Source organism: Anabrus simplex, chromosome 1, assembly GCF_040414725.1.
Source record: "Anabrus simplex isolate iqAnaSimp1 chromosome 1, ASM4041472v1, whole genome shotgun sequence".
NCBI lineage: Eukaryota > Metazoa > Arthropoda > Insecta > Orthoptera > Tettigoniidae > Anabrus > Anabrus simplex.
The window spans coordinates 1,069,351,308-1,069,365,398 of NC_090265.1; the positions used below are offsets into that span (position 1 = coordinate 1,069,351,308).

Below are 14,091 nucleotides of genomic sequence, written 5' to 3' on the forward strand. Positions count from 1 at the left end.
TCAGAGGGAATGTCATCAATTCCAGATGCCTTGTTCCTATTTAGGTCTCTCAAAGCTCTGTCAAATTCTGACCTCAAAATTGGGTCTGCCATTTCATCAGCATCAACAGCTTCTTCTTGTTCTAGAACTGCATCATCTACGGCTTTACCTTAATACAACTCTTGGATATGTTCCTGCCATCTTTCTGCCTTGTCTTCTTTCCCTAGAAGTGGTTTTCTATCTGAGCTCATACATTCATTCACCCAGTTTTCTTTTCTCCAAAGGTTTCCTTGATTTTCCTGTATGCAGTATCTACCTTTCCTAGGACTGTGCTTATAAATCACATTACCACTTATTTAAGTTAACGTTCTGTTTCAATTCCCTCTCAAGTATTTATGAATAAAATTGCTCTGAAGTGGAAAATATTCCCATTACTTGCTTTTTCTCAAAGCATTTTTATAGGTGTGGTTAATTGAAACGTTTCCATATTTGGTTTCATCAATGGGCTGTTACTTATTCCTAAGGAATTTATTTTTTCTCATAATAATAGTCTCCATGCATAATTCAGTTTATGATGTGTATGTATTTGTGGTTATAAAAGATTAATCCTCACATGAAACATACATCGTTAGTGCAAATGACGATGGATAGTTGGGTAAGTGTGTGATTGTTTTTAATGGAACTTTCTTACTTGTCGTTTGTTCTCTTCATGTCAGCTGTTTTCTTATTCAGACAGATAGGTAGCAGTAGAGACTTATGACTGTCTCATCAGATATAGATATTGTATAGTTCTGATCCAATGATGCCTTTTAAACTCTCTTATAAATGAAGTAAGTTGTTTTCCAGCTTCAACCGTCATTCCGCCCTAAAGATTATCTTTGAATAAAGTCTTGTATTCTGTAAGCAGGATAGCAATGAGGAATGCACATTCTGGAACATTTCTTTACTGTTACAGTAAAGGTGTTCTAAGATTGTGGTGTTGCTCCTATAGTAGACACAGTTGTGTCTAGCAAGTTTGCTAATTTTGACCAGTCTGCCTTCTTGAAATTGTACCTCTTGCAGAAAGAGACTTTCTGAGGTCTAACTTGCAGCTTGTATTTCACATATTATTGATCTGTACTGTGTGTTTGGTATTGGTGAACAGACAGTTTTCATGCTTTCTTGGCTGATACTACTGCTACTAAATACGAGGTCTGCGTTGTAGCCTCGTTTACACCTACCACTGTTAAATGATGCAGGTAGTTTTGCATTGTGAATTAGACTGAGGTGATTTGCGCTCTCCTTTTCATATCATAGCCTCAAATGCTGCTATGGTAGTTGAAATCGCTAATCGCCGTCTGCATATGCTAATTCTGGAAAATGGAAATTGGATGGTTTCTTGACAGTAAATTCAGTTCCTGGTGGTTCATATAATGATTTAATAATGCAGTTAGCAATTTCTGCAATGAGATCTTTGATGATGTTCTCCTCAATTAGTGCTGTAGATGGGACTTGGTCGTCTGGATGGACAAGGATGACACTTTCGTGCTTATGATGGGGTTTTTCAACAGCAAGATGCATCCCATTCATTTTTGGCCTGCATATTGAACTGCTTCCATGTGTTTCCTGTATGCACATTATATTTGACACTGATGCTGCCTGCATAGGTCTTGTAGGAGCTCTTCTTTTGCTAGTTATAAGCCTTGATTGTTAAGAGATTAATAACTGTGGTTCTGAAAAGAAATGTAATGAAGTGTTTCTGGTGTGAAAAGTCTAGTCGGAACACTCCTGTTGCCCAGGGAATGCCCAATTGCTAATATAAAGAGTCAACAATTCTTTGGAGAGGCACATTTCGTGTTCCCCTCTACTATGTGGTATGATGATTCTGAACTGTATATGAGCTGCACAGAGAATGGTCACACAGGATGAGAGTTCTTGAAATATGTATCAAGTGCTCTGACGTGATGATAAATTGAGTACATTAATTATTTTTAATTACAGTTTTGTTCTTATTTGTACTCGCAATATAACCTTTAAATTTTTCCATGTGTTAAAATACAGTATGTACAGTAGAACACTACAAGGTACCTACAAAATATTTTTTTAAATTTATTATTATTTTTTTATACAGCTATTTTGTAGTGTTCTAAGTGTTATATTTTTGTGCTTCTGGAGACTCGGAAGACACTGAAGAAGAATGGCATATTTTTTAACAATTTTTTGTACTCTGGTGTGCCAGTAGATTACATTTTTATTAGAACTGTCCTAAAAATGAACTAACAACCACAGATGTTTTATATAAATAAATCATTTATGAAGATTCATAGTGATAATATTTTTAAGAATGACTGAAGTCACTATCCTATGTATATGACTGTTAGCATGGAATCACCATGAAATCATTTATAGGTGTTAATGATTATGAGTAATCATGTTGGTTATGAATCTAGATCGCTCATATTGCAACTGTTAATTCATTTACAGGTGCAATCTTGGTTTTCTTACCCGGCTATGATGATATAGTCACACTTCGTGAGAGGATCTTGGCTGAAGATAAACGTTTAAATGATGCCTGCAAATATTCACTTTATGTTCTTCATTCCAACATGCAGGTCAGTTCTTGGCTACTTTAAATTGATTATGTCAGCTTCATACATTCCAGTGTTAATCTTGTATTCTTGTTCATCCAGACTGGTGATCAGAAACGTGTGTTCCGTCCAGCTCCTCCAGGAGTTCGAAAAATTATTCTGTCTACAAATATTGCAGAAACAAGTATCACAATTGATGATGTTGTATTTGTAATTGATACGGGAAAAGTGAAAGAGGTAAGTGTATTATGTTTAATGTCTATTATGTGGAATAATAGGTCATACTGATCAGTCATATGGGTAGAATGAACAATCATTTTTTGTTAAATGCTCCAAAATCTTGTTGAAAATATTCATTCATTCATTCATTCATTATTGCTCTTAGCCTTATTATTGCAACCATTCCCTTCAGCAGTTCTAACTCGATATAACACCTGTAGATCTTTTCGAATTCTTGATCATCTTCTTCTGTTTTCCTCCTACTTTCCCTTCAAAGGCATTGCAAAGGAAATCTGATGAAATGACCCATTGCTTTTACTCCTTGTTCTGTCCAGTTGACATTTTGTTGTTGAACTATGTGAATCTGATCATTACTTTTCATTTTTGTCAAAGATGTACTGGTGATACTTTTCCACAGCCACATTCTTGCTGCTTCTAATCTCTCTCTTTTTTCCTTTTCCCTCCAACTAACCGCATTTATCCAGACCCCGTTAATCCGGATATCGCTTAATTCGAACGGGCTTAAAAAGTAAATCCAGTAAATAAATAAAAATAATTTTATAAACATATAATTCTACAACGAATTACCGCAAAATGATGTCTTAGTTTCACAAAATGGAGTTTTTGTTTCTGGAAAGTTGGCTACTGTACAATGAAATGATGAAGACGTCTTACACCAAATCAGTCAAGATGGGTTGCCTTTTGTTCGATGCCATATTTCTCAAAACCGGTTACCATTTTCCGATTTATCGATCATTCATTGGCAGGTAGTGGCAGCTTGAAAAGAAAGAGATGGAAGAATGCACTTGTCTGTGTTACCACTGCGATGTAGTACTCACTAATGAGGATTGTTGCCCTGTGGACTGATTGTCACTCTCACCACCACCTAAGAACAGGGGGTCGAGGATCCTTCCTACTTGCTACTGTAGTTTGTCTGACTTCATCTTAGTTGTTCAGTTAACACTTGACTAGTGCATTATGTCACTTAGCAAACCACTGTTAACGTCGGGAAAACTTGAGCATAAAACTCTTTCTTTACATGAAATGTTGAGAGAGATTGAACGTTTAGGAAATGGGGCTAATGTTACTACTACAGTAGAACCTCGATAATTTGAAATCGGTTAATTCAAAATCCCGCCTAATTCGAAGAAACTTTCGTTCCTGGAAACATGAGATACAGTTTTGCATCTTATTTCAATTGTTTAATTCAAAATACTGATAATTCGTAATTCGAAGTACAATGTCGGCCCCATTACCGAAATTCAGACTTTTAATTCGAATCTGTCTTTACATTTTAAAATAATAGTATGTTACAGAGTAATTTCAACTCGAAATTTATCCGCTCCGCGTCATAATAGAACGCGCTTTCCGGAACTAGGAGGGGTAGCTTTCCGCACTTACACTCACTTCGGTGGGTCTACAGTGCGCTTCATGATTGCTAAGTTGAATGAAATCGGAATTCAACCTTTTAAGGAACGCCGTCATATCACGCAACAGGCAGTGTGCGGGGAAAAAGAATCCGCGAACACTGGCGATACCGACAGTTGACGAAAAAACGTGGCTCGTATAATAAATTCGTAGGCACCGAACAATATTGTCATTGCCGGTGAAACTGCATTGCTTTATTTTAATGCGAGCCCAAACGGTCTTATGGTTTTAAAGAAGAAATTGCCAGCCGGAAAATCGTATGGGGGTCATAGTAGTGCGTTGCAATGCACATGGAAGCGAGATACTTTATCCGCTCGTCATAGAAAAGTTTGATAAGCCACAATGTTTTAAGAGCGTCGGGCACTTTCCATGCCAGTACAAAGCATCTATAATAAAAATGCAAACAGTACAGAAATCCAAAAAATAATGCATTTGCACAGGGGAACCGGCATAATTTATCCTCGTCTTTGAATTGTGCGATATTTTTTCTTTCGTTGCGTGAGGTTATGTTTGTCAGTGATTTATGCAAGTGCATTATTTGAACCTTGTAAATGCACCTTGTTGAATACATTTCGGAAATAGTTTTTTCCATGGCATTTGGAAGGTTTAATCTGTGAATCGAGGTGATTACATGTATTAATGGATCTTACAATACTTTGTGACGCGGCAAGTGTTTACATTTCTGAAGTACGAGAAAAGTGCCATGGCGGGAAATCGTACAAGGATAGTGTCATAGAAAAGTTCGATTTTAAGGGCATCAGTTACTTTCTGTGTAAATACAAGGCATCTAAATGCATACAGTATAGTAATCCAATTAATAAAGCACTTGCACATGGGAGACATCTTTGAATCGTGCTTTTTTTCCCCTTTCTTTCGTTGCGTGAGGTTATGTTTAGCAGTCAGATATCCGAGTGCATTATTTGAATACTGTAAATGCACCTTCTTGGATACGTTTTGGAAATAGTTCTTTTTTTCATGGCATTTGAAAGGTATAAACTGTGAATCAAGGTTAACTGCATGCAGTAACGGGCCTTAGAATATTTTGTAACGCGTCAAGGGTTGGTATTCTGAATTGCGAATTGGCGGTTAATTCGAAATCACGTAATTCGAAGTCCGATTTTTGAGTATCAATGACTTTGAATTAACAAGGTTTTACTGTATATGTGTGGAATTTGGGATTGCCAAAAAAACAGTTTCCAACACACGGAAGAAACAATTTGAATTACAGACATTTGCTTTGACATGTATTGTGAATAAAGAAACCTGTCAGATGAAACAAATGCGACCACCAGCAGAACAAAAGTTAGATCAAGCATTATGCAAGTGGAATAGCAGCGAGAGGTGTAGAAATTCAAGCTGCATCCCAACGACTGGCAAAACAACTTGGCGTAAATAGATTTTCATCTAGCTCTGGTTAGCTATTCAGATTTTGCAAACGCCACAACATTGTGAACAGAAAGATGTCTGGGGAAAGATTAAGTGCATATCCTTGTCTGTACATTATGTCAACTCCAAAAATGCCTGGTTTACTTCAGAAATCACATCAAATTGGTTCCACAACTATTCCATGCCTGAAATAAGAAGTCATCAATTGGATACATCCCAGAGTGAGGTAAAAGCTATAATCCTGTTGGATAATGCATCTGCTCATCCTGACACAAAAAACCTGTGTAGTAAGGATGGAAAGATTAAATGTCTATTCTTGCCACCTAACACAACTTCGCTAATCCAATCGATGGAGCAGGGCGAGATATACACTGCAAAGAGGTCATACAGAAAGAGATTCCTTTCTGAAGTCTACAAAGTTGAAGAAGTTGATATTGAAGACAAATGAGGAGAAAACACACTACAAAATATGAAATCATACAACTTCAGGTCAATGATTTTTAATTTTGCATCAGCAGTGAACGACGTAGTGTCATCTACACTGTCCAATGCATGGGACAAACTCTTAGGCCTACATGACAACAATGTTGAACTTAACAGTGAAATTGAATTCAAGGACTGTCACAAAGCACGTACCAAAGGTGAGAAATCCATCGCAGAAGAAGAGACCAAGGACTGGCTTGACAACGATGAACGGGATCCAGGCTACCAAGTGATGAATGAAGATGAAATTTTGTGTAGTATAAGCAAGATTGAAGATAGTGCATCTGAAGGTGAGGAGAGTGATATTGGTTCACAACAAAAAATAAAATTAAGTGAGATTAAACAAAATATTAATTGTGTAATTGATGTTTTTCAGCAGAGTGAAAAAAAAGGAAATATCAGCATGTTATAATCAAACGAGACATTTGCGTGGACTTATTGTAAAGGAGATGAGCAACAAGCCACGAAGAAAGATACACAGTTACTTCAAACCAAAGGAAACCAATTTATAACTTATCAACACAAGGTACTGTCATTATGTTATTGAACCATTCTTTTCTTCACGAAAATGCCATTGTTTCTTTTCATTTCAGTTAATCCGGATTTTCGCCAATCCAGACATTTCTCAGCCCCAATTAGTCCAGATAAATACGGTTTTACTGTACATTGGATTCAAACCATGTTTATCCTCTGTCTAGTGTTATCTTCAGATTCTTACAGTCTGTCATCGTATGAGTTACTCCCCTCAAGCAACGTGTCAGGTCACTGCTTCATATGTTGCGAGCATGTGCCAGTACAAGGCCCTTTAGACATTCTTCCTTGTATAACAGTGCAAGTGTTGTTAGATTTAACTGCGTGTACTTTGAGGCTTGAGAAACTGTGTATTGAGCTTATACCATCGATGTAACTGTGATCATAATGATTGCTACCAAGTGCACTTACTGTATAGTTTTTCATTGTTGGTGTTGAAGGTTGCTAGTCCTCAATATTCCTCTTAGACGGGCTGTTTATTCTTTGACTTCTCTCTCTTCCTCACCATCCATTTGGTTTTGCCCCATCTTTTCTGTATAATGTAATGCTCATTAGAATTTCAAATGGTATAGTATGGATGTCCCACTGATAAATATTAACACACTCTAAAAGTTGTTCACATACTGGTCCCACTTTGTGCACTTATCCCTTGACATGTTGAGAACAAATTCAGTGGAACAATTTATTTTCTCTATCTTCCCATTGGCTCCTTGTAACCACTTAGCAGCAGCCATGCAAGCTGTACATTCATTGTTGCCACTACATCTAGAACATTTGTGAGACTATCCTTTTTGAGTAATTAAAGAAACATTTTGTAATATCCTTTTCTGAAATTTCCTGATGGAAGAGAACATTCTTGGAATCTTCCTGCATTTGAGACATCAGCCATAGCTGCAACATGTCCGCTTAGGAATGTTCAGTCTCCTAGGCTTCGGCGAAGAAGAAAAACCTGTTAAAGTTTTTGGCACGACACAGTGCAGATAACATTCACCTTTGGATAATCACATTCATATTTGATCATTTCCGTTAGCCTGTGGGTGCCCCAAATTCGACACTTATGCTTGTTTATGTGAAATATTGATTCATTGCTGATAACCAATTTGCGAGGGGGATGCTATTGCAACTGAAAACAAAACTGGAAGCACTTACCTTTGTCAGCTTTTCACAGCTTATGTTATAGCTGTAATTTGTATAGCCTCGTAATCTGTTTCTTATATAAAACTGTCCACACAGACATGACCAGCCTTTGGTTCACGGAATGCTGAATTCACCGATTTCTTTGGGCTTCATGTGAATGTGTCACATACTTGTCCCAAGTACTCTTCATTCATGAGGACAGCTACTTCTCAGCATGCAGGCTGCCTGTACTTACTCATTTTTGAAACTACTGGTTTTACAGATTTTTTTGCTTGGTGGCTCCTTACCATACTTGGTCCAAAAATTCTGTTGAACATCCCCAGTACATTTAAAAAATCAAACAAATGCATGGATCACCATCTCAGGACTGGACTGGATTAATCACAATGAAAGTGAGCAATCTGCAAGCAAATACAGTAGAGATAATACGCGACATTTACGAATTTCGCCTTGCTAAAATGGGAGACAATTCGACGGTGGCGCTCCTAGTGACTTGACCTGAACAAATCGCGCTAAATTCAAATATCAATGGAAATGTATATACGGAAATGGATAAATAAATTACGTCTAGAAAGAAAGTGTTATTGAGATATTAACTTCGAAGTTGCTAAAGCAGTTCTGGATAAATGAACGAAGAATTATTTAAAAGGTTGAAATTAGACATATAAACAAGAAGTGAAATGGACTGGTGTGAAATGGCTTGATCTTTCATTTATGCATTACTTTTTTTAGCTTTAGCATTCCTGCCTGAACTCTTACGGTTGGATTTGTCTTTTTTCTCATTTAAAAACATTGTATCATCACATTAAGACACTTGTCAATAAAAATATCGGCACATTCCTTACACATATGATGCAATGAATTAACATTTAATAGCTGGACAATTTTCCTCCTAACATGAAGCCTACTAACAGAAAGATAATCTATAAAATCCCGACTTTAATCTGAGAAGAGGGATAAAGAAAGAAAAGTATGAAAATGTTGTCGATAGTGATGCTTTAAGGAATATTTACGTACAATGTAACATGTCCTTGGCTGTATTGTCGAGGATTTCTAAAGTCGCTGATTCTGGCTTATTCTTATATAAGCGTAACGTCCCTTCTTTCTTGTACACCTTATCCAGATCGCTTCTGTGACATTTCAAAACCCACAGATCACACCTACAACAACACATCGGTATTGAAGGTTAACTGCTGCACTATAGAATAAAATATGCGTATTACATTTTATGCCAGTTAAAATATGGGTCGAGCAGGTCAGAAGATCATGAAGTACTATAAAAATCTGTCACTGGAAGAATATATATGCAAACACAATATTACTTACACGTTCTTGTCACGAGGGAACCTGAAGAACGACCGCGCATTTTTCTTTACTTCGTAATTACTGCAGCCAAACACAGCACATACCTTTCCCCTCATGTTGAGAGGAGATATCAAGGAATGACACACACTACTATTTATTTATGTCAACTCACTGAAAACGCATAAATAACACCAAAAACTTCACACAAAAATACACGTGCTCTTATGAGAGAATCAGTACTGTTCAGGTCTATCCGCTAGAGTGAGCTCCAGTAGCTGTCACTCGATATCTCGCTCAGTGTCGCGTATTATCTCTACTGTATTTGCTGCAAGTAATGGAATGGTTGCCATACTTCAAGGGAAATGGAAAGAAATTAAATCAACAGTATCATGTAAGTGATGAACTTCCAGGAAGAAGGAAAAGCAAATGGAAATATAAACCCTGATTCTTTTGGTGAAAGATAAACTGAAGTTGCACTCTGTAGTTTTAGCATTGCATAAATTAGTAGACTATCATCATCCTAACACTAGCAGGCATAGATTAGTAGTCGAGTCTCAAGGCTACTTATAGAGATACTTGTTTTACACGGTTTTGAGTTCAGTGATAGTTCAGAAGAATATGGAACAAAAATGGGCTATACCACTCAAGTATCCATTGATGAACTGATATACATTTTCAGTTTATTTGTTTTTTTAGATTAGAGAGAAAATGAGAAATAATTAAAGAATAATCGGTGGTTTGATGGATGTAAATGGAACTTGAAAAGTAAAAGCAGTTTGCACATGGATTACCTTATCACTGTGAAAACTAATGATCTGGTCTTGGAAAGATTGAAAGGGGTACTAGAAATGCCTAGTAACATAAGGGCTACAAATTAATAACAAATAATGTAGGTTGATGCTGAAATGTCTTGAATTTGTAGGTCTGATTGTCAAGGAGAGCGAGGTTTACGTCTCTATTGATAAAATTACAGCCGTAGAATATTTTCCACCACCAAACGTGCAAAAGATGTGTAGAGCTCGGCATTTTACGAGTTGGCCATGGTGCTAATAATAATGGCATGTGGCTTCTGGAGAGGCCTGGTGCAGGTCTTTTTGAGTTGATGCTTTATGGGCGCCCTGCACTTCTGTTAGGATGAATTCTAATGTTGAAGACGACACACATGCCCAGCTCCTGGGCCATCGGAATTAACCAGTGAAGGTTAAAATCCTCGATCTGGCTGGTAGTCTAACCTAGGACTTCATGGACCAAAGGCCAACACGCTAACCATTTAGTCATCAAGCTGGATGGCCTTGGTGCTATTGGTCAAGGGCTGGATGAGAGGTCTGAGAGGATACTTCTGAATGTTCATCCTTCAATATTCAATTAAAATAAGGCCTCTGAGTGATTTTTTACAGGAGGACAGGCTATTCAGATTTAATGTGAAGCTATAACAGCTGAAGATGTTATCTGTCGTGCAATTTTCCAATCCTGACTACGAAAAAGAGCTATGCAATATGCAGCTTCCCCAGGACAGACTTCAACACTTGTTGAGGGAGCAACGCAATTGATCTTCGCTCTCAACTAAGCAAATTTTGGATAAGCAGAAAGATAGGAAAAGGCAAAAAAACAAGATGATGTATACAGGTGTTAAAAGACTTGGAACGTAGGACCAAAAATATCTTCTGCTGTGAAGCAGAAACAAGCTTGTGAGAGGCTGAAAAGAATGGGATGTAGAAGAACTGTGATTAATGAGAAAATATTGTGAAGACAGCAGTATATGAAAATATGGATATTATTCTTTTCCCCTCTTTCTGTTGCTCCCTCTTCCCACACTGAACTGCCATTGTATTTATCTTACTTTGTGTTTCTTTTCATGTCCCTCTCTTTCTATATGCAACATTATTTTAACTATGCATACCTTGTAACACTGCAACACTGAAGTAATCATGAACATCACCTATTTTCTTGGCAATAGAATGTTAAACTGGCTGTAATTACATGTTCTTGTTTGGTGAGTCCTCAGCCGAAAGGCTTGTTGTTCCCAACAGATCCATCATTAGCTCCCATACAGTGTCCAGCATCTCTGAACACGTATGGTTGGGATATTGTAAGTTTCTTCTTTTTGTGGAAGCCATTTCATTTCAGTTTTGACATAGTTAATCTGTAACTGTAAAGTTTGCCAGTCTGTTTGAAGGTTTGAAGTAGAAAATACCTGAATAAGAAAACTTTTAATAACAGATTATATCTGAAGTAGTTAACATTTAACTAAAAACAGAGTGACATGTTTTGTTCTTGAAAGAACATCATAGATTCGATCAAATCACACTTTTAATTTTTGTAATTTTTAATTTTTTTTTTAGGAAGTGATGAATATTATGAACAAGCGTAAAACATTCATGTTAAAAATTCTGTGTACACCTTCCTAACGACACTCCTATTGTGCTTCCTCTCTCCTAATTGGCCCACATTGGACTGTCTCACGTGGACTCTGGTGTCTCACCAGCTGGCTTTAGGCTACTGGTAACTTTCCGTTACATCATGCTTCAGTGACATCATCAGCTTTTACAGAAATGTACTTGCAGTCTTACTTTAAATTGGTTTGGAAATGCTTTAGAGGATATCTAATGAGCATTAGTAAATTAAATTAATAAATACACCAAAAACAAATGACACTACAAGATTATTTCCATAAAAGCTGATGTCGCCGGAGCACAACGTAACGTAAAGTTACCAGAAAACAAGCCAGCTAGCGAGATGCAAGGTCCACATGGGTCAGTCATAGTTGGACCACTGAGGGAAGAGAAAGCACAATAAAAGTTCAGATATTTCCACAATCGTGTACATAGAATTTTGACAAATATACAAAACATATTTTAAAAGCAAATATAGTTTTTAAATATGGCCGCTGTAGCGCTTTGATCGCCGTTCAGAGCATGCCCGCTCAGTGCGTACATCTATAGGCTACTTACTTAAAAAACATGCTTGGTATTTTCATTTGTTCATAATATTCATCACTTCCTAAATAAAATAAAAAATAAAAGAGAAATAAAATAATTATAATAATAAAGTTAAGTGTGATTTGATAGAATCTGATGTTCCTTCAGGAATGAAACTTGTCATTCTGTTACCAAGTGGGTTGGCCATGCAGTCAGGGTAGCACAGCAGTGAGCTTGCATTCGGGTTCAAACCCCACTGTCGGCAGCATTGAATATGGTTTTCCGTGGTTTCCTATTTTTACACCAGGCAAATGTTGGGGCTGTACCTTAATTAAGGCTATAGCTGCTTCCTTCCCACTCCTAACCCTTTTCCTATCTCATTATTGCCATAACACTTATCTCTCTCGGTGATGCGATGTAAAGTAAATTGTTAGGGGAAAAAAAGTGGCATTCTGTTTTTAATTAAATGAATTATTTTTCAGATCTAATCTGTTATTCAGTCTTTTCTTCTTTCCACTATTTTCTAATTTTTTAATCCTACATTAGATTTGACAGACGGGAAATCTTTTCAGTTATAGATATTTAAGTTTTTAATTATAAGTAATCATATTCATATTGATCCGTATTGACTAGGTCTATATAAGTTGAGAAAAATATATATCTTAAGTGTTTGTAGGGTTTATGTGCTGTCAATAGCTCCAAGAGCTGAAACATGTCCACTATTTTTTCATGAAATCTTTTCGTATTATAGTGTCACACATTGATAAGGGGATTAAAACTATATATTTTTCTCAAGTTATTGAAGTTTTGCCATGTTGAATTTTTGATAGTACTGTGCAGGACTTAACTATTGCTTGGCCTTTTTATTTATTTTTTTCTCTCCTGTGCATATAAGTGCGTATTTTGCTGGATGTAATTGGTTGGAAGTGTCTGATTTGTAAATTGCAAACTAATTTAATTTGTGATGAGAATAAAGAGAACTCTTGAAACTTTCAGTAGTTAAATATTTTTGTGGTAGATATTGTGTAACATTTTTTTCTGGTTAGTGTGTAATATGCATATTTATAGGGCAGACACTATCCTTGAATGTTTTCCAGTTTAGCCTCCACTGAATCGTGATAATTTCATCAGAAATAGTAGTTATCACCATGCTTGAAAGTTATAATGCAGTAATTCTTCCCCTTCCTCAGTGTATATTTTAAGGTGCTCATTTGTTGGAAAATACTTTGATCAAACCCTAGAAGTGGCGGACCTAAATTGTGTGGTGTCAGTGAACTCTGGCAGGTTTTATATGTTAAAAATTAAAACAATTCCACTCCATTATGAAAGAAAATGGAAATGGTGAAGTATTCTTGTTTTTCTTCTTCTTCGCCCCAGGGGCTCTGAACTTTGAAGCGTGGGTTGTCGACCACGGGGCCCTTAGCTGAGTCCTGGCATTGCTTCCACTTACTTGTGCCAGCTCCTCACTTTCATCTTTTCTATCTGACCTCTCTTGGTCAACTCTTGTTCTTTTCCGACCCCGACGCTATTAGGTTTGCGAGGGCTAGGGAGTCTTTCGTTTTCATGCCCTTCGTGGCCCTTGTCTTTCTTTGACCGATATCTTCATTTTCCGAAGTGTCGGATCCCTTCCATTTTTCTCTCTGATTAGTGGTATATAGAGGATGGTTGCCTAGTTGTACTTCCTCTTAAAACAATCATCATCACCACCACCATCTTTCTCCTTCTCCTTCTTCTTCTTCTTCTTCTTCTTCTTCTTCTTCTTCTTCTTCTTCTTCTTCTTCTTCTTCTTCTTCTTCTTCTTCTCCTGTGAATCTGTCTTGAGACAGGTATCAACTGGACAGCCTCCATGATTCTCTGCCCTGAGCATCTTGCTTCAGTTGTTCATAGCTTCTCCCTTGTTTGACGTCTGTTAACATTCCAAACCTTCTTCCTTTTCCTCCATCTATTTTTCCCTCCATCACCCTCTGTTGAAGACAATTTCTTCGTAGTATGTGACCCATCCAGGATATGGTCCTCTTCCTTACCGTTTTCATCAGGTGTCTCTTTTCTCCTGCTTTTCTTAGCACTTCATCATTTCTCACTTTATCTGTCCACTTCACTTTTTCCATTCTTCTCCACAACCATATTTCAAAACTTTC

General features: G+C 37.1%; 1 protein-coding gene across 1 annotated transcript in view; it reads left to right on the top strand.

The window, feature by feature from the left end:
* Positions 1–14,091, top strand: part of LOC136857981 (3'-5' RNA helicase YTHDC2) — a 587,467-nt gene that overhangs the window by 225,979 nt on the left and 347,397 nt on the right. The window contains exons 13-14 of the mRNA XM_067137136.2: positions 2,443–2,570; positions 2,649–2,783. Of these exons, the coding sequence (XP_066993237.2) occupies positions 2,443–2,570; positions 2,649–2,783 (263 nt within the window). The remainder of the gene's footprint in view (positions 1–2,442; positions 2,571–2,648; positions 2,784–14,091) is intronic.